The sequence below is a fragment of the Sander lucioperca genome, chromosome 9 (assembly GCF_008315115.2).
Source record: "Sander lucioperca isolate FBNREF2018 chromosome 9, SLUC_FBN_1.2, whole genome shotgun sequence".
NCBI lineage: Eukaryota > Metazoa > Chordata > Actinopteri > Perciformes > Percidae > Sander > Sander lucioperca.
The window spans coordinates 2,280,252-2,297,861 of record NC_050181.1 but is presented as its reverse complement, the minus strand read 5'-3'; the positions used below and the strand labels follow the sequence as shown (position 1 = coordinate 2,297,861).

The following is a 17,610-nucleotide window of genomic DNA, read 5'->3' as shown; positions in this document are numbered from 1 at the left end:
TGTCCTGGCATGCATTTCAATTTAATTTTTAGAGCTCACCATTTATAAAGGGATTGTGGAGGAGCCGTTTTTTATTCATTAAAAACACTTTAATTGTGCTTACTTAGCACTCAACAGCATTTTCACCCTGGAACGTGAGCGACTTTAACAGTGCCGAGTCTGAGAGGAGGAGCCCAGGCAGGTTGCTCCGCCCCCCTCAGGTGCAGGATTATCACAGGTTCTTGTCCGAGTCTTCCTCCCCGATCCACAGGAAGACCAGGCCCCCCAGCATGACCACGACCCATCTGTCTTGGTATCTGTCGAGGAAAAATGTAGGGAGTTTTAAGCTGCAGTTTAAAAAGCATATAGATTTAGAAACAGGATATGTCTGCACACTGTCATTCCATCACATCCTCTAACCCAAGTGAAACATGCAGCTTGTAAGTCTCATAATAACACTATAGTCCCTTTCAATCTGTTCAAGAAAACACTCCTGCCCATGTGAGAGAAATTGTTACGGTTTGCACTTGTTTTGCACTTTTTACTCCTCTACATTTCACTGACAGCTGTAATTACCTGTGACTTCACAAAAAAAGGTCTGGATGCATTAGATCACCTGCAACATGATCTATAATTATCATAGATAGATAATTTAGAGTAAAATTATTTTAATGGAATATGTATCCTTTATGGAATTGCTGCTTTTATTTAAAGAAATAGTTTGACATTTTGGGAAATATGCTATTTGCCTGGCAACCTCGCACACACCGAAGAAGCTTGTTGTTTTTACAATTTTCAGTTTTTGTGCAGAATAAACAAACAAGATATAAAATGTTAATTAGTGAGCTTTAGGGGTGCTGGTAGTCAGATTTCTTTTTACCTTTGGACAGAGCAAGGCCAGCTGTTCCCTACTGCTTTGATTCTTTGGGCCCTATTTTAACGATCTAAGCACACGGCGTGAAGCACATGGCGCAGGTGCGTTTAGGGCGTGATCAAATCCACTTTTGCTAGTTTGACGGCGGAAAAAAGGGTCCGTGCGCCGGGCACATGGTTCCAAGGGGTTGTACTTAGTGTCTTCATTAATTCATAGATGTGTTTTGGGCGTAACATGCAATAAACCAATCAGAGTGTCATCTCCGCATTTGTACCTTGGCGCATTGCTATTATGATGGCGGATTTGCACCGTAATATTTTTATTTGTAATCTTTTGCATGTTTGTGTGCTGTTGCACTTCCCTGTGTGTGTGTAACAAGCATAGTGTGCGTGCGCTGTGCATAAGCCTAGGCACATTTTACTAAATTGCTATTAAAATAACAATGAAATGCTGTGCTATTGACTTTAGACCAGGTTTTTGTTGGTCAATGGCTCGATCACTTCCCGCTGCCTCAAGATAGCAATACGCCAAGAATGTACCTGAACACACCTCCCTGTAAGACCAGCAAGCCCATGGGCGCAAAGATGGGCGCAGGTGCATTTGCTATTTAAACGACACGGGCGCTGGATGGGAAATTAACAACTGCGTCAGTCTTAAACTAGCAAAGACAGTTGCGCTGCGCCGGGTGCAAGATAGGGCCCCTTATGCTAAGCTAAGCTAACTGTGTCCTGTCTCCAGCTTCATGTGCAACAGACAAATATGAGAGTGGTGTCTTCTCATCTAACTCTCAGCTAGAAAGTGAATAATCGTATAACCCAAAATGTCAAAATATTCCTTTATTTAAGGAAATTATTTGAATGTGTTTACCTCCACTGTTTTTACTTATGACAAAAGTCTCACCTCTTCTGAGAGTCTCTTCACAAGCCTCTCCCCGGAAGCCTGACTTACAGATGCACGTACAGGAGGTACCCGTGAGGACGGGGATGCCGTTGTGTCTGCAGGGGGCGCAGCGACAGGAGTCAAACTGCTGCTGATACTCATCCCAGCCTCTCTCCAAGTTGGCCAGTCTCGCACCTACATGGTCAGCGGCTGTGCTGAGGCGCACTAGCTCATAAATTGGCATTGTCTAGGTCATAAGGCAGGAAGGACAGAGAAAAAAGTTAAAAAAGTAACTAAAAAGTAGGGATGGGAATCACCAGAGGCCTCACGATACGATATTATCACGATACTTATGTCACGATACGATATTATTGCGATTTTAAACATATTGCGATATTCTGCGATATATTGCAATTCATTACCTGTTTTCCAACTTCAAATTATGTCCCCAAAGCAAAACTTTGTCAACATCTGTTTTGTCTAAAAATAAAAATAAAATGTCTCTGGTTTGTTCATCTCACTTTAATTTTCCATCAAGTGGACTGAAAAGCAATTAACCGTATTATTCTAGTACCCACAGGTTAAATTCTCATGTGCAATTTATATAATAAAAGATCGATACTTGGCGTCCATGTATCGATACAGTATTGCCACGGAAAATATCGCAATACTATGCGGCATCGATTTCCCCCCCCACCCCTACTAAAAAGCAGATGACCACACCAGCAAAGGCACAAAAGCAGTGTGTGGTTATAGATTGAGAAGGTATAACTTTGTTTTGTTTTTCTTCTGTTCAGAGCATGTTATGTCAAATCATCTTCCGCTAAGTCACCTCATATTCGATGAGTGTTGGGTTGTATTTGAGGGTCGCTCCCCAGTTTTTGTAGGTGTCAGGGTTCCTGATAGCCAACAGGCCACTGCTGCTGTGTGTGACTCCCCCCTTCACTAGAGTAACAATGTCCTCAATCACAGCTGAACTAGAGCTCGCGCCTACATTTAAAAAAGAAAAAAAGAAAGACATTTCAGCTCTGATAACAGCGTACTGTAACAATCCTTTAATGACATTTTACAGATAAAGCTTATACACGTAATAGAATTTCAATGTCTCACCTTTTTCATACGTTCCTGTTTTTTCGCAATGCTTCCCAGCCACTTTGAGATTTACTGAGCCAGTGTTTGAGAAGGAATTGCTTAAACCAAAAGAGGCACCAATGCAGCTGCCAGCTTCTTCACTGTTAATATCTGTGAGAGTTAGGGAAGAGAATTAAACAAAGGTTACTTACTTTACATTACATTATCTCTTAGATTACATTGATTATTAACAAACTGAAAAGCCCACAGTACTTGATTTTGCCATAAATGTTTTGTTGACAACCACAACATATTCAAGGGTTCCTCCCATAATTCCCTCTGTGACATAGTGGGTGCCAAATGTGCGGAAGAAGTCGGAGTAACTCCCAAAGTCGTACTGCTCAGGGAGCTCCATGAGTGAAACGTAGAAATCTTCATGAAGCATCAGCTTATTACTTCTCATTTTGAAGTGGGCTGTTTCCACTTTGGACCAAAGCCTAATGAACCCGAGGTCCTGAGGACAAAAAGGCAAGATTTTAAAGAGTAAAGTGATTTTTCTTGTTTTCAGAGGAAGAAATAGTAATTTAAAAAGTTTTTATAAAACTGTAACTTATTTAAACCTGAAATAATGTCCTTACTTTTGGCCACAAACATTTACGGTAACCCTTTTGTGGTAAGACACCACACTTTTTAGAGGAGTAAGAAATTTGGGGACATTTTGGTCCTGGGTATTTAAGTTTTAAATATAAGCAGGAGAGTGTTAGTTTAGCGTAGCGTAACAACTGAAAACAGGGGGAAACAGATGGTCAACTGTAGGCCTATGTAAAATCAGAACTTGTCAATTTTACACTTTGGTTTTTGTACAGATTTAACAAACAAAACACTGTATAATGTGTTAATCAGTGCGCTTTGCAGGTGCTGGTAGGCAGACTTTGTTACCTTTTGACAGAGCCAGGCTAGCTGGTTCCCTCTGTTTCCAGTTTTAATGCTAAGCTAAGCTAACTGGCTTCTGGAGGTATAGCTTCATATTTAATGGACAGACATGAGAGTCGTCATCTAATTCTCAGCAAAAGAGCAAGCATATTTCCCAAAATATAAAAGAAAATCAACAAACTCTGACCTCAAACAATTAATAATAATATATCTAAAACAAACAACAAAACTAATTGCACTTGTTAACATGTAGAACATGTTGAACGTTGTCGCCAATAGATCATACCTGGCTTTTATGCTGTGTTATGTTCTTGAGAAACTCAGATTCATCACTTCCACTAAGTCCCACTTCCACCATATAGATCCCAACTGTGACTCCGGCACTGGAAGAACTCATGGTTTTCCTCGCATTCAGCAGGCTCACCGTATCTTCATAGTATTCGTGAGAGCCCTCAGACGTAGCTTGAGCCTGTACAAGGTTAAACTTTATGTCAAAATGTCTTTGTTCAAACAGCCCATTTATTAAGAAATAAATCACAACATTACCACAAAGCGGTAGGTGTGGTAGTTGTACGGTTTCCTGTAGTTCTTCTCATCTTCATTATAGTGCAGGTTTTCGCAGAATGCATCATAGATAAATTTCCTCCATTCACCATTATAGACATATTCACACGCTCCTCCAAAGTAACTCGGGTCAAGTACATGATCCACAAAGTCTCCAGTCAACACGTTGTAGCTAGGCAAAGTAGAATCATTCAAATGAGTCATTAGGTGAGGATAATAAAGATTAAATGAGACACATGTAAAATAAGTAATGGTGTGATTTGGATATATTTCCAATGTTTAAAGAAATAGTGCTTTTGATGTGTTTATGCTTATTGAAATTATTTTTTACAGGTAACTATGCAGTGTACCTGCTAATTCATTTGCATTGCTTTTAAAACCAGCATCTGTGTGATAAAAACTATGTAAAGTGGATAATAGCAATAAGATTAGTAATAACTCTGCAGTATTTACCCCTGAGTGCCACGTTCAGCGCCAGGGATCGGCAGTATGGTGGAACACTTATCATCTCTCCGGGTGAAGTCTTCACAGCCCTCTTCATCAGAGAAATCATCACAGTCTGACTCTCCATTACAGCGAAGGGACTGGCTGATGCAGCGCCCTAGATAGACAGAGAGACCGATTTACATGTACTGCACCTTTACACACTATCAGACAAAACACCATCAGCTTAAAGAGAATATGTTGTATGAGCGGTTGTTGATGGGACTTGCCTGTTTCATTGCAGGTAAAGCTCTCTCCACAGTAATCTGTCACAAGACACGGTGTTGTTACTGTTGGACATGCCAGCTTCTCCCACAGTGCCCCAGTGCACTGTGTGCCACCAAACTGTGAGGGCTTCTCCATGTATCGAAAATGGACCTGAGACAGAGTTAAAAATGAGTTAGCGCTTAAAATCAATCAGTATGTCCATTGCCTTGCACCATTGTCGAGATATAGATTCATACAGAAACACTGTAGCAGTAGGCCATGTGGTATTATGTTTGTAGCGGTGCAGTTAAAATCAATTAATTAATTCAATAATTGTTCATTTCTACATTCCATATAAATAGCTAATATTTGATAGTTAGAGTCTACAAGCGGTTACAAAGTATTTAAGTATTGTCAAACCAAGGCCCACTTTTCTTGACCTTATTTAAGCAGAAGTGCTGATTTAGGATAACCATTGTTCCCTTTAGACCTATTGATTATCTCATCCATGTATTGATCTGTGCTACCAGACAGAAAACTGTCTAAACTCCACTGTTTTTTGGGGGGAGTTCTAGTTTTACCATTGCCAGGCAGGGCTGTAGTCAAGTCCACCTTTGTCGAGTCCATTACAAGTCCAAGACCAGGACTAGTCGAGACCGAGTCAAGACCGATTCCAAAAAAGTTTGAGTCCAAGTCATGACCGAGTCCAAATGAGAGACAGTCAATACCGAGACAGAAAAAAAAGAATCCTCTTCAAGACCACTTACTTACCTGTTTGTAATTTATGTGATGTGAGAGACAGTGTATCTATTTTAAGATGCTAATTTTGCTTTATAATTTGTAATAATCAAAAAGCAAGTGCAGAGTAACACACTATAGGATTAAATTTGGCCATAATATTTACTTAAAATATAAAATGGAAATGTTCCCATTCTTGAACTTATCACTTGTCCTGAAAAATTCATAATACAAACTGCTCGCTGACATTGTGTCTGTGGCCAAAATGAAAATGATTGATCCCTGATGATCTCGTTGCCTGTTCTAGATGGATTGTGAATTAAACCAATACCAATGGTTTTGTTTTGAAGGAGGAAGTAACAACAAAAAAAGCATTTAGTGCTGAACTCGGTTGAGACCAACTAGAATATTTGGCGAGTCCCATGGCCGATTTCCAAGACAAGTCTGAGTCCGGACTCAAGTACTACAGCTCTGTTGCCAGGTATTGCACAAGCCACCCATAATATAAGTTGTAATCATAATTTTCATTCAACATCTTTTAATGACTAATTCATGCAATTTATTGAGAAAAACGCCATTACCTTTTTGTCTGTGCAAGAGTTACAAGGAGTCCAAGATGACCAGCTCCCCAAATTACAGTTGATGGGTATTGGCCTGTTTACAGCTCTGGCCCTCCTCAGCCCAGCCCAACTGGTGCCCAAAAAACATGCATTATCATCTCAGTTTCTCTTCTAATACCCATGGTGCGCAGGATATATTACATCACTGCTTTCAAGGTGTTATATGTGAATGTAAAAGATGTTGAAGCGAGGAATACTGCACCTGGTATCAGCAGTTGTCCATGGCCTCCTGGATGCATTCACAACTGGGCTAAAATTGACAGACAGATGCAGTGTGCATAAAGTCAGGAGTAAATTAATAAATGTCTCCATACTGAAAATGAGTAGCTAGTCCTTAAGATTAATATGCCACGAAAAAACAGCCGTTGTGTGGTGACTTCTACCACTGCAGTGTTGACCAACCGCAGTGAATGATTGATCAGGAGTAAACACATGCTCTTACAACAGCTGGGGAAGTTTTTTTAATGATCTATTACCCCCATTTCTCAACTACACCCCTGCACTCCAATCCAGCCAGAACATGTTGTCCCAACAAACACTTTTAATGTAACTAGTAAAAGTACTTGAACAACTCAAACTGAAACAATATTGGTTTTCTTTTTACATTATCTGCAGTGAGGTAAGCCATTGGCTATATTATTATTATTATTATTATTATTACAACCTATCAATAATATTATAATAACCCTCAATAATAATAACTTGATAATACCTATCCACATACAAAGTGGTTTCCGTCGCTTCTGATTTGTCAATTCAACAGCATGAACGCGCACGTCATCAGGTCACGCGCAGCACGCAGGTGCGTCGCATGTCCCACGGCGGTGCGTTCAAATTGTTTGTTTTAGCATAAATGTTGGATTCATCTCGATACATTTATTAACGTAGCCGACAGCGTCCACGTCACCTCAGTTTAGACCGCTTTCCAAATGTACAAACCTGAATGGTGATGAACAAAACGAGCTACGATGGACGAGGTAACTTTTAAAGCTAAAGAAAGTAATTTTAGCCTGAGGACCTTAAGAGGATAGCAACATTTAGGTAACGTTAATGTTAGCTTTCCTCCCATGCCCTGTGCTAGCTGTTACGTTGCTCCATGTTTAATGCACCGTTTTTGAGACAATTTGTTTCACTTGTTTATAATAAAAGTGTATGGCTTAGCAAGGTTATCACAATTCTACATAACGCTATAGTACATTAAAGTGTCACTTCACACTAGGTAACAAAACATTCTTATTCACTTCTGATTTTGTCTAGTTTTGGTTTTATTTGCCCAGGTTTTCAGATATCCATCTCTGAGATATTGGCGTCCACCTCAAAACGATGACTGCAAATTAAATGTATTTTGTGGTGCTCACAGCATTGAGAAAATTACATAAAAATATTAAGCAGCATCATTCCTGAGAAAAGTTGTAGGCTAACGTTACCTGTTATTCTGGATTAGATCTTAATGTCAACAGTTCACCATGTGTTCTGTGGACTAACAACTGTTTTTGTTATTGATTAATCTGTCAAACATTGTTTTGGTTCATCAGTTAATTGTTTGGTTTATAGAGTTTCTGAAAACTATATCTTGTTTTGTCCACCCAACAGTCCAAACATTCAGTTTAATGGCCGAAGACTTAAGAAGCCAGCAAATATTCACATTTGAGAAGCTAGAACACAAGATCTTTTAAAATTTTATTTTCATAAGTGACTCAAAAGGATTAATCGTTGATCTAAATTGTAATCGACAAATCAATTAAACAACTAATCATCGAAGCTCTACTCTGTTTCTGGATTTTCAAAGATGAATTTTATTCACTTCCGTTGTATTGGGGTGAATGCAGAAATTCTAGGCAGATATTTCAAAACCTCTGCATTAGGGCTGAATGATTTGAGGAAGAAATCTAATTGTGTTTTTCCTGCCAGATATTACAATTGCGATTTCTTTTTTTTTTAAGCTACATGTTGCACCTTCCTACGATCCTGTTTAATAAAGTAATACAAAATAAATGAAAGATCTACTGAAAACATTTCTGTAAACAATCTGTGTGATATTATGTGTGACATTTTTCAGCATTTATCTTGTGAAAAAACTGTAAATATAATACTCAAAAGAGAGGAATAAAAACATGTTGAATCAAATGTAACACCAAACATTCAACTAAATATTTCACATTCAATTAATCGAGGTCTTCACGATTAGCTAATCGCATTCTTTCAAATCGCGATTTGGATTTAAAAACGATTAAATGTTCAGCCCTACTCCGCATGTAAAACCAAAACTATCTGCATAACTAGATAGCACTCTGGAGTGAGGAAATGCTTTTTGTAACTTTGGTAAACCAACCCTTACATATTGTGTTGGGTTTGGATCCCTACACTCTAACCATCAAGTACATTGACTGTGAAAGTAATAGCATTTCTATTAATCTAACGAATAATGATTATTCATTTTTTTCCCTTCTCTTTTTAATGGAGGGACTAAGCAACTTCAAAGCTCTGAGGGCCAAGTTTCAGGAAGAGGCCCTCCTGGCTCAATCGAAAACCACTCGACCAGCTGTTGCCGAGAAACCCAAACACTTTCCACGTCCTGGAGGTCACTACAGCGCTGTGGTCAGCAGTATTAATATTTCTGGAGAAAACAAGACCCCAGCGGTTCCCCGGGTCATCTTCAGAGATGGGCTGCGGGCATCTGGAGGCAAGCGACCAGTTTCCTTTCCACCACAACCTCAGCAGACCTCTCCCTCATCTCAGCTAGCTAATGGAGACGGCACAACAAGGCAGTCCCTCAAAGAAAGACACATGCCTCTGGTGCTTCCAATCCTGCCTGTAAAAGAGCAAAAGACAGAACCGCCAGCCAAAAATGCGCACAAACTGGAGCCAGGGAAAGAAGTCCTGCCGCAAACTAAAATCAAGAAGAAAGGTTTGCTGCTTCCTTTCAAGTCAGCCAAGGCATCAAAGGTCAAGGCAGAAAATGGAGAGGAGCCTACGTACGCTGATTTGACCACCAGACCTTCCAGTGCTCCCGGCGCGTTGCCCTCTGTGGAAAAACAAACCCCAGAAGACAGGGCTTCGCTCCAAAGTGACCAATCAACCGCTGAGCTCCCCCTCTCCAGCCCCGATATCCCAACCACCCCTCCTTCTGCAGAGACAAGTGTTGACTCCGACAACAAAATCATTAGCACCTTGGAGAGGGCCAGGAAGAAGTTTTCACGCAGGCAGATGTTGTTCTCTGCCAAACCTAAGAACTTGCAGTCCCCTGACTACGTCTCAAGAGACAACGCGTTCCCTTTGCCGCCAAAGAACATTGTTGAACCTGAACCTGAGCTACCCATACCCCCACCAGTCTTTCTTCCACACATGGCTTATCTATCGGCCCGGCCTTTCTTCAAAGCCAACCACTCTGCACACAGTAAGTTATACAGTATAATTCAGTGACAAACATGTTTTGTCCACATTAGACACCCTTATCTTCTCATACTGGTTATTCGATTAGATTTCTAATACATTTGCGATATTGTGTTTCCCAATGGTTAGAGTCTGCGTTGGATAAGCAGTTTGGCAGAGATAACGCCCTTCCCTCTGTCAGGACTGGTAAACCTCTTCCACCCTGTGCTCCGCAAAAGAATCCTTTACCTGACTTGAGGTCACTGGGTCCATTGCCACCAAAGCCCCCCAGACCTCCATTGGTAGATCTCAGCTGTTACCACCGACACACAGTTAACGGTATGTTAACTTGTTGTTTTTTTCATTCCCGTAGCCTTGCTTGGCGCACCACCCCTTTCTGGCTACACACTGAAGATTATGATGGCAAAAAAAGTTGTATTTTTACTTGGACATCGCTTACTGTGTATTGTACTGCAGTTTACTTTTATTTATACCTATTTGTGGTAGGGTTGAACATCTTTTCTGATTCTGTGCTGGTTTTGGTTTCTTATTGTAGACATGTCACCAGATCTCAGCACCTGCGGAGAGCCAGAGGCTGAGCACCCATTCACCTCCAACCCTGTACTAGATGCTCCAGAGTTTCCAGACTTTGAGAATTCAGAGATGGAAACGGCCGAGAGTGAAGCTGTTGACATTTGTGCGCTAGAACTGGAGGCCTTAGACTTAGTCAGCACTGGCCTTCCTGTACCAGATCACTGCGGGGCCACCGCTGTTGAGGATCCCCGACCTGACTTAGCAGTGTGCGATCCTGTTGAGCCCCTTATGAGCACCAGCCTCCAAGATCTGAACCTTGGCAATCCAAACATAATACCCCTCGATCCAGCCAGCTTCCATGAACCAATAAACTGTTCAGAGTTCCCAGAGCCTGCTGTATGTGAGCAGTGGTCTCAGGGTGAGGAGGTGAGCGTGGATCCTCTTTCTAGCGCTCACGCTGATGAGATTGACCTGGGAGAGACTGAGGCTCACTCTGCTGCACAGGAAACCGACAATGGTGACCACGCATCATTGAATGATGGGATACAACCACATTCCAAGTGGGTTTTGTAGTACCTGCAATCACACTTTTACTTTTTTCACATTTCAGTGTGTTAAGACATTTCCTGTTTGTACAATTGTATTGTTTTGCTCCCCTCTAGTGTATCTCAACAGGACCGTTACTTTGAATCGTGCAATAATGTGTATGAGGATGTCGAGAACATCAACAAATTCATCTTGGGCCAGAACTCGTGGAAACGAAAAGGTTGTCTGAAGAGTAAGAATGTTTACTTAATCAGTTTTTCTTTTCGATATCAGATCTGTTGCAGATATTTGTTGTCCCTGTTTAACTCCCTTGTTAATAATTTTTACAGATCCGTATGCTGACAACCACCCTATGGTAATTCATTTTTTTTATTTAATCTAATTGAGTGTATAAGTGTAATAAGAGAAACGTTAAGTTTACGGTCAGACACATCCTGTGCAATGATGAAACATTCTGCGTATGTGGTAAATGAAATGTATCATCTGTTTATTTGAAGAAGGAGGAGGCGGTTCTTAACATGTGGCCGCGGAATCCGTGGTATGTCTTCTTTTTTCTTTCTTTTTTTCAAACATACAAGTCCTGTCATTGACATTGTTTTTTGCCAGACGAAAGGCAGCAATTGATTTTTCTCTTACTGTGGTAATCAAACTGCAGGGGCAGGGCATCAGAACACGCTCATTCGGCCCATAATCATGTCCACAGGTATGTTAGACAACTCTCCTCTCATACAGCGGGCCAAACGCTTGTTTCCTATGTTTTCACATTTGAAAACAGCTTTTGTTATTTCTTGTTCAGTTTTTCTTTTTTTTTTTGTACTTGCATATGCTTCCATTCATATTTCAGGTGGTACACGTAATCTTTATGGAAAATAAGTTTATTTATTTATTTTTTTGCCACTGAACAGTCTGAAAGAACGCCAAAGCCCCAACAGTGCTTACCTTAAAGAACAGAGGAAGAGGGAAAAGCATCGACTGGAGAAGCAGAGAAAGGAGCAAAAAGAAAGGGAGAAGAAGGAAAATGAAATGAAAAAGAAATTCAAAGTAAGTTACGCAATCACTTTACTTGGTAGTTAACCTTTTTAATTTAGTCTGGTGGAGCTGTTTTTTTCTCGTCTGCTTTTAAAAGGCTTGTACAAATGTAAAATTGCTTGCAAATGTTACATATATTACACAAATATAGCATGTTAATGTATATCTTAGTATCGCAACGACAGTCAGTGAAAAGTGGCAAACTATGCACTGCTGAGGTGCTCTGAAATCAATCCAAACCACAGCCTCTCATTACTGAAAATGTGACTCTCAAGGTGAGCGGGGAAGAGGAGCCCATGTACCACGCCAAGGTGATGGTGGCTAGCAAGGTTCGCAAGAATGACCTGCCAGTGAAGAGCGGCGACACCGTCAGCATCATTCGCACCACCAGCTGCCCCAAAGGCAAATGGTTGGCCCGAGACGCCAACAACAAGTGTGAGTTTAGACGCATGTTTTCATGTAAGCCCAAGAATGGAAATCAGGATTTGAGATATAATGATGCATTGGTGCTGATACCAGGTTGTTTCACAAGATTCGACCCAGACTAAAACAACCTAAGCATGTCTTGACCTCACCTGAATTTTGGACTACAAGCAGGCTAAGAATAACCTCTGATCTCATAGAAGTAATGGGAATTCTTGGGTATTGCAGACGGCTATATTTCAGTGATGAATGTCGAACTAAATATCAAAGAGATGCTGGAACTTGGCAAGAAGGCCCAAGCAGCTGGACGCGGAGGCAACATGGACGGGGATACCATCAGCATTGGGAGCAGGTACTAGTTAGCTCTGTCTGTCTGTCTGTCTGTCTGTCTGTCTGTCTGTCTGACTCTTTTCTTTGTTTTGCAGATCTTCTAACCACCCTGTACTAACAAGCAGTTGTAAGTATTATTAGCATCTGCACAAACACTTAACTTACTATTGATATATGGGTTGTACTGTCACCTCTAACCCTAACTTCTGCTAAGACATACAGTTAACTGGTTGATTTAATGAATGGACTTGTTGACTGACAGAGAACAGTTACACAGAGGTTGTCAACCAGCTGGAAGACTCACACGACCAAATGCCTGGCCTGAATAACTTTACTAGATGTCATCTGCTTGACAGCCATGTGTTGTTTTATGATTGTGAAGGAATTCCATGTAAGCTGGGGGTTTCAGTTTCTACCCTGCAAAACATCTATCACCACCATGCAGTGTGCTTGATCAAACTCATTTGTTTTTCCACAGTCACAGATGACAGTGAGGAGTGGGCATGTGAAGATGAGACCCTCTCACCCCCCATTGAAAGCCAGTAAGTACTGTCCTTTACTGTGACTTAAAGTAGGTTTCAAATCAATCAGTTGCTTTTTAAAAGAATGACAGAAATCTTGGACCACATGAGAGTACATTTAAGTAATCCCCTCTGAAAGATATGATTGAATTTATGTGGCACACCCTAATTATTTTTTTTTTCTCTTTATTCTGTATAGTAGCTTTCCCCATCAGAATGCTTCACTCCCCGAGATGTGTGAGTACATTTTACATCTGGTCCTTTTGAAGTGAAAACATTAACAACAGACTTATTGGGACTTTAGCTTATTCACCGTATCCCCCAGAGTTAGATAAGTCCATACATACCCTTCTCATCTCCGTGCGAGCTGTAACGCTGTCTGACAGCTCCACCGGTAGCTTAGCCTTGCACAGAACATGCAGGTGAATGGTTCCAGTAATCCTACTGCTCCAAATTGTGACAAAAGTGACAATAACGCCAACATGTTCCTATTTACATGTTGTGATTTGTAGAGTCACAGCGTGTACAAAAAACAACATAACATGAGACACAGCCATCTTCTAACCGTAAACAAACCGGGAACTATATTCAGACAGGCTTGCTGCAAAGCAAATCATTCCGCCCAAGTACTATATTCTTCCGCCTGAGAATATAGTTCCCGGTTTGTTTACGGTTAGAAGATGGCTGTGTCTCATGTTCCGTTGTTTTTTGTACACGCTGTGACTCTACAAATCACAACATGTAAATAGGAACATGTTGGCGTTATTTTGTCACTTATTCGGAGCTGTAGGATTACTGGAACCATTCACCTGCATGTTCTGTGCTGGCCTGATGCCGCTGGAACCGTCAGACAGCCTTACAACACGCACGGAGATGAGAAGGGTATGTAGTGACTTGGACTAACTCTGGAGGTTACGATGAATAAGTAAATTCCCAATAAGTCGGCGTGTTCCTTTAATTTCCCACGAAGCTGATCACGGTTACGTGTCATTTAAACTTTTCATCTCCAATCCTATCTGTATTTGTGAGAAGTGGCGCTATACTAGGGCTGGGTGATATGGAGTAAATCAAATATCACAATATTTTTTACCAAACACCTCGATGTCGATATTGCAACGATACTGCAAGGTTGACAATTGGTGCTTTCACAAAATATCTTCCACATTTAGATTTTAGATAAATAACCATCATAATATGGATATAACGACTAAGTGGTTAAATGCAAATAATAGAACAGCTAGAACAGTCTGGTAAATTCAGAAAATGACACCACTTTACTGTAATGCAGCCTTTGAAACCAGGAGAAGACTTGTAACGATATTACAATTCTTCAAATTCTAAGACGATATCTAGTCTCATACCACGATATCAATATAATATTGAAATATTGCCCAGCCCTACGCTGTGCTGAGTTGAAAGCCTACTTTACAGCTTTATTATCGAGTTAATAGGCGTGTATGTTCGTGTCGGCCGCTGTCCATTTCCTAAGGTTCTGAAATGCAAACAATTTTTGACTACTTTTTTATATATTTTTTTTTTTAAAGGGCGTGTGCCTGTGAGCACCCATGGAGGAAAACATAAATCGGTGCCTATGGTTATACATTAACATGGCAGACTGTAACTTGCCTTTTGATGTGCATTTTTACCATGCCGCTTTCTTACTCCCTCCCTCCTCTGTCATACTGTCTTTGCATAACTCACTCCCATCCGTCCCTCACCTTCCCACCCACCTCTGCCCTTCATGTGTTCACTTTGACAGCATGTGGCTATGTCAGCGCCCAGCACATTCTGAGCGATGCCAACCTGGAGGACCTACACACACAGTAAGTCTCAAACCTTGGCACGTTTCCCTTGTTTACCCACATGTACATAAATCTTTCTGCATCCACCTCTTCTCAAGACAGGGTGTGTTTGTGTAACATATGATGTATGTGTGTACATATATTTCTTCATGAGTAACTAAATATTAAACATTGGAAAGGAAAGTGATGTAGAGTGCGAAAGATATTAATAATTGGAAATATTATGCAAGGGGCCTGACATTTTTGGTAGTGTTCCTGGAGTCCTCTACTATATGATTTATAGTAGAGATCAAAATCCATAATTTGTGCATTGGATGACACTAACATAGGGGACTAGGCCTTCAACTAGTGATTTGTTCTCATTTTTGTATTATTTTCTCAGTTAAAATGTCAAAAGTTGTGAAAAACGCCCATTATAATTTGCCAGAGCCTAAAGTGAGGTATTCAAATAGCTTGTTTTGTCCGAATCCCAAATATATTCTGTGTACTTTCATATATAACAAAGAAATGCAGCAAATCAGTACATTACAAGTCAGTGTTACCAGATTTCGATGGCACCAAATACTCTATTCAGAGCCCAACCTGCCCAATTGTCATAAAAGTAGCTCAAAAGTACTGCTGAGAGTTTTATCCAACATTTCTATGTAAAAAATAATTTGAGTCTGAAGTGGAATATGATAAGATAATATTTTGTTAAAGTAAGCCACATGTGCAGCCTTGTTAAAACTATAACTGCATCTCGACAGCACAGCACCTCTTGGACACACGGGCTGATCTTCAAAAGCTTAATAAAAGTAGTATTTATTTCAGCGTTAGTTTATTGAATTGTAATACTTTGTATAGGTGTTCCTCATCCCCTGTAGGCCACCGGTGAGAATGAAAAGTAATCGTTGTAGTAGTAAAATAAGTCCTAACAGTTTCTTGTCTTCATTCTTTAGGACCAGACACGAGGCCCTGCAGAAATTAGCCATCTTCTTCCAACACAGCAAAGAAGAATTTAGTGACATCCCTGATAGCGGAGGAGCAACCCCTACAAAGTACAGTATTCTCTTAACCATGACCTCAACCATTACTTTATTGAAAGTTATTTTTTCATGTCCACTGATGTTGTCATATTTAAAATCTGTAATCAATGACCCTGTTAATAATCTAAACATGTCTTCTTCATTTCATTCATTCTATCCTATGCAAAGTGCCGAGCCATCAAGTAAGTTTACAGATTTATTTCCATGACTCCACTGTTGTCACAACTTGTCACTCTCACTGATAATGGTGAAGCTAAGAGGAGGGTACATACAAATCTCTTTAAGGACTCTACAGTCCGGTTGGCGCCCTGCTTGTAATGGAAAAAGACTTGTAGGGTACACTTATCTGATTCATGTAACCAGGAAACATGGTGCAGAGACAGTTCAGAGTTGATGTGGCTTTTGTATCTGCTCGTCTTTATCCAGGCCTCTTGTTTGCTGTTGAGGAGCCTCCATATCCGTACGTGTTGACAGGTTTCCTTCAAATTAGCAAGTGAAGCTTGCCTCCGTTTGATCTTTATTAATATTAGCAGACTACTCGCAGTACTTCAGGTTGTTTGGCATTTCCTTTCTGAGCTGTGATGTCCCTTGTATTTTGTATGACAGTGAACAGGAGGTTGACTTCACAGAGCTGGAGCTCCTTCCTCCCCCACCGCTATATGCTGACACCTTCTGATTACCACACTGGCTGGAGCAAGTTAAGTCGGGATGAAAACTAAAACTGCATAGTTCACTTTTGGAATATGATACCATGAAGAATATCTGCCATGGAGACCAGTTTGCCATGTATCTGAATATTTTTTTTGGATCCTCCACAGTGGAGAAAAGGAAACGATCATGAATGGAGTTGCTGATATGACTGTACTATAATTCTGATCTCACCTTTTTGTTTTAGTTTGTTGTGCATATTTAACATTGTGTTCTACACTTTTCTTTCCTTTGATGTTACTGTTAATAGAGCACAAATAGAATCATTGCACTTTATCCAAAGAGCAAAGACATAAAGTAGCCAACTGTTCACTTGGAGAAGCTTACATATAAGATTTGTTTGTGAATGTTTTCTTTGCATTTAGATTTTTTGTTCCTGTGTTACATCTAATAAATATTTGTTATTGATTTATGCTTTTGATGACATTGTTTGTCCCTGATTGAAACAGACTGCTGGAGCAATCATAATGTATATAGTGTATCTCCTGTAGACCTACGGTAATTCACTCCTGAGATAGGTGATACAATTCGTCCTTTCTTATCCGCACTTCACTCTCAGTTGATACTTTGTCAAGGTGGCATATACAGTATATGAACCTTTGAAATGTCATTACACTTTTCAGGGTTTTCATTTGTCACGGTGCACATGTCACACAGAAAGTCCTAGTTTTCCTCGGAGGAGACTGTTCACCATTTAATAACTTCTGTAAAGAAAAAAAGCAACAGCACTCAATAAAAAATAACATAGATGTACATTGGTGCTTCTATTCATGGGTCTTTTTCATTGTCTGTCTGACTTTGCTTTGTGAAATCCCCCTTGTTACTGCTGAGTTGAGCAACACCCAGCCCCATTAGGTGTGTGTGTGTGTGTGTGTGTGTGTGTGTGTGTGTGTGTGTGTGTGTGTGTGTGTGTGTGTGTGTGTGTGTGTGTGTGTGTGTGTGTGTGTGTGTGTGTGTGTGTGTGTTCATTAA

General features: G+C 40.4%; 2 protein-coding genes across 8 annotated transcripts; one reads left to right on the top strand and one right to left on the bottom strand.

Annotated features, from left to right (window-relative positions):
- Positions 1 to 46: 46 nt before the first annotated feature.
- c8a (complement component 8, alpha polypeptide) lies at positions 47 to 6,783 on the bottom strand. Its single transcript, XM_031293344.2, has 11 exons — positions 6,551 to 6,783; positions 6,310 to 6,418; positions 5,014 to 5,161; positions 4,754 to 4,901; positions 4,283 to 4,472; positions 4,023 to 4,205; positions 3,077 to 3,317; positions 2,843 to 2,974; positions 2,565 to 2,722; positions 1,754 to 1,979; positions 47 to 296 (listed from the first exon to the last, which is right to left on the bottom strand). Exons 1-11 carry the CDS (start codon positions 6,658 to 6,660, stop codon positions 145 to 147), a joined length of 1,797 nt encoding a protein of 598 aa, XP_031149204.1. The 5' UTR covers positions 6,661 to 6,783; the 3' UTR covers positions 47 to 144.
- A 343-nt stretch (positions 6,784 to 7,126) lies between these two features.
- On the top strand, positions 7,127 to 17,052 carry si:ch211-188c16.1 (uncharacterized protein LOC562677 homolog). 7 transcript variants are annotated; one of them, XM_036005504.1, is made up of 20 exons: positions 7,127 to 7,325; positions 8,809 to 9,745; positions 9,871 to 10,059; positions 10,277 to 10,680; positions 10,759 to 10,814; positions 10,917 to 11,032; positions 11,130 to 11,155; positions 11,298 to 11,338; positions 11,456 to 11,503; positions 11,706 to 11,841; positions 12,105 to 12,264; positions 12,481 to 12,604; positions 12,678 to 12,709; positions 13,061 to 13,124; positions 13,303 to 13,340; positions 14,863 to 14,926; positions 15,844 to 15,942; positions 16,099 to 16,112; positions 16,357 to 16,390; positions 16,537 to 17,052. In XM_036005504.1, exons 1-20 carry the CDS (start codon positions 7,317 to 7,319, stop codon positions 16,604 to 16,606), a joined length of 2,661 nt encoding a protein of 886 aa, XP_035861397.1. In that variant the 5' UTR covers positions 7,127 to 7,316; the 3' UTR covers positions 16,607 to 17,052. The 7 variants fall into 7 exon arrangements, with proteins under 7 accessions (XP_035861397.1, XP_031149170.1, XP_031149177.1 ...); XM_031293310.2 differs by having other exon boundaries at positions 8,812 to 9,745; positions 10,277 to 10,814; XM_031293317.2 differs by having other exon boundaries at positions 10,277 to 10,814; positions 11,301 to 11,338.
- Positions 17,053 to 17,610: the final 558 nt, after the last annotated feature.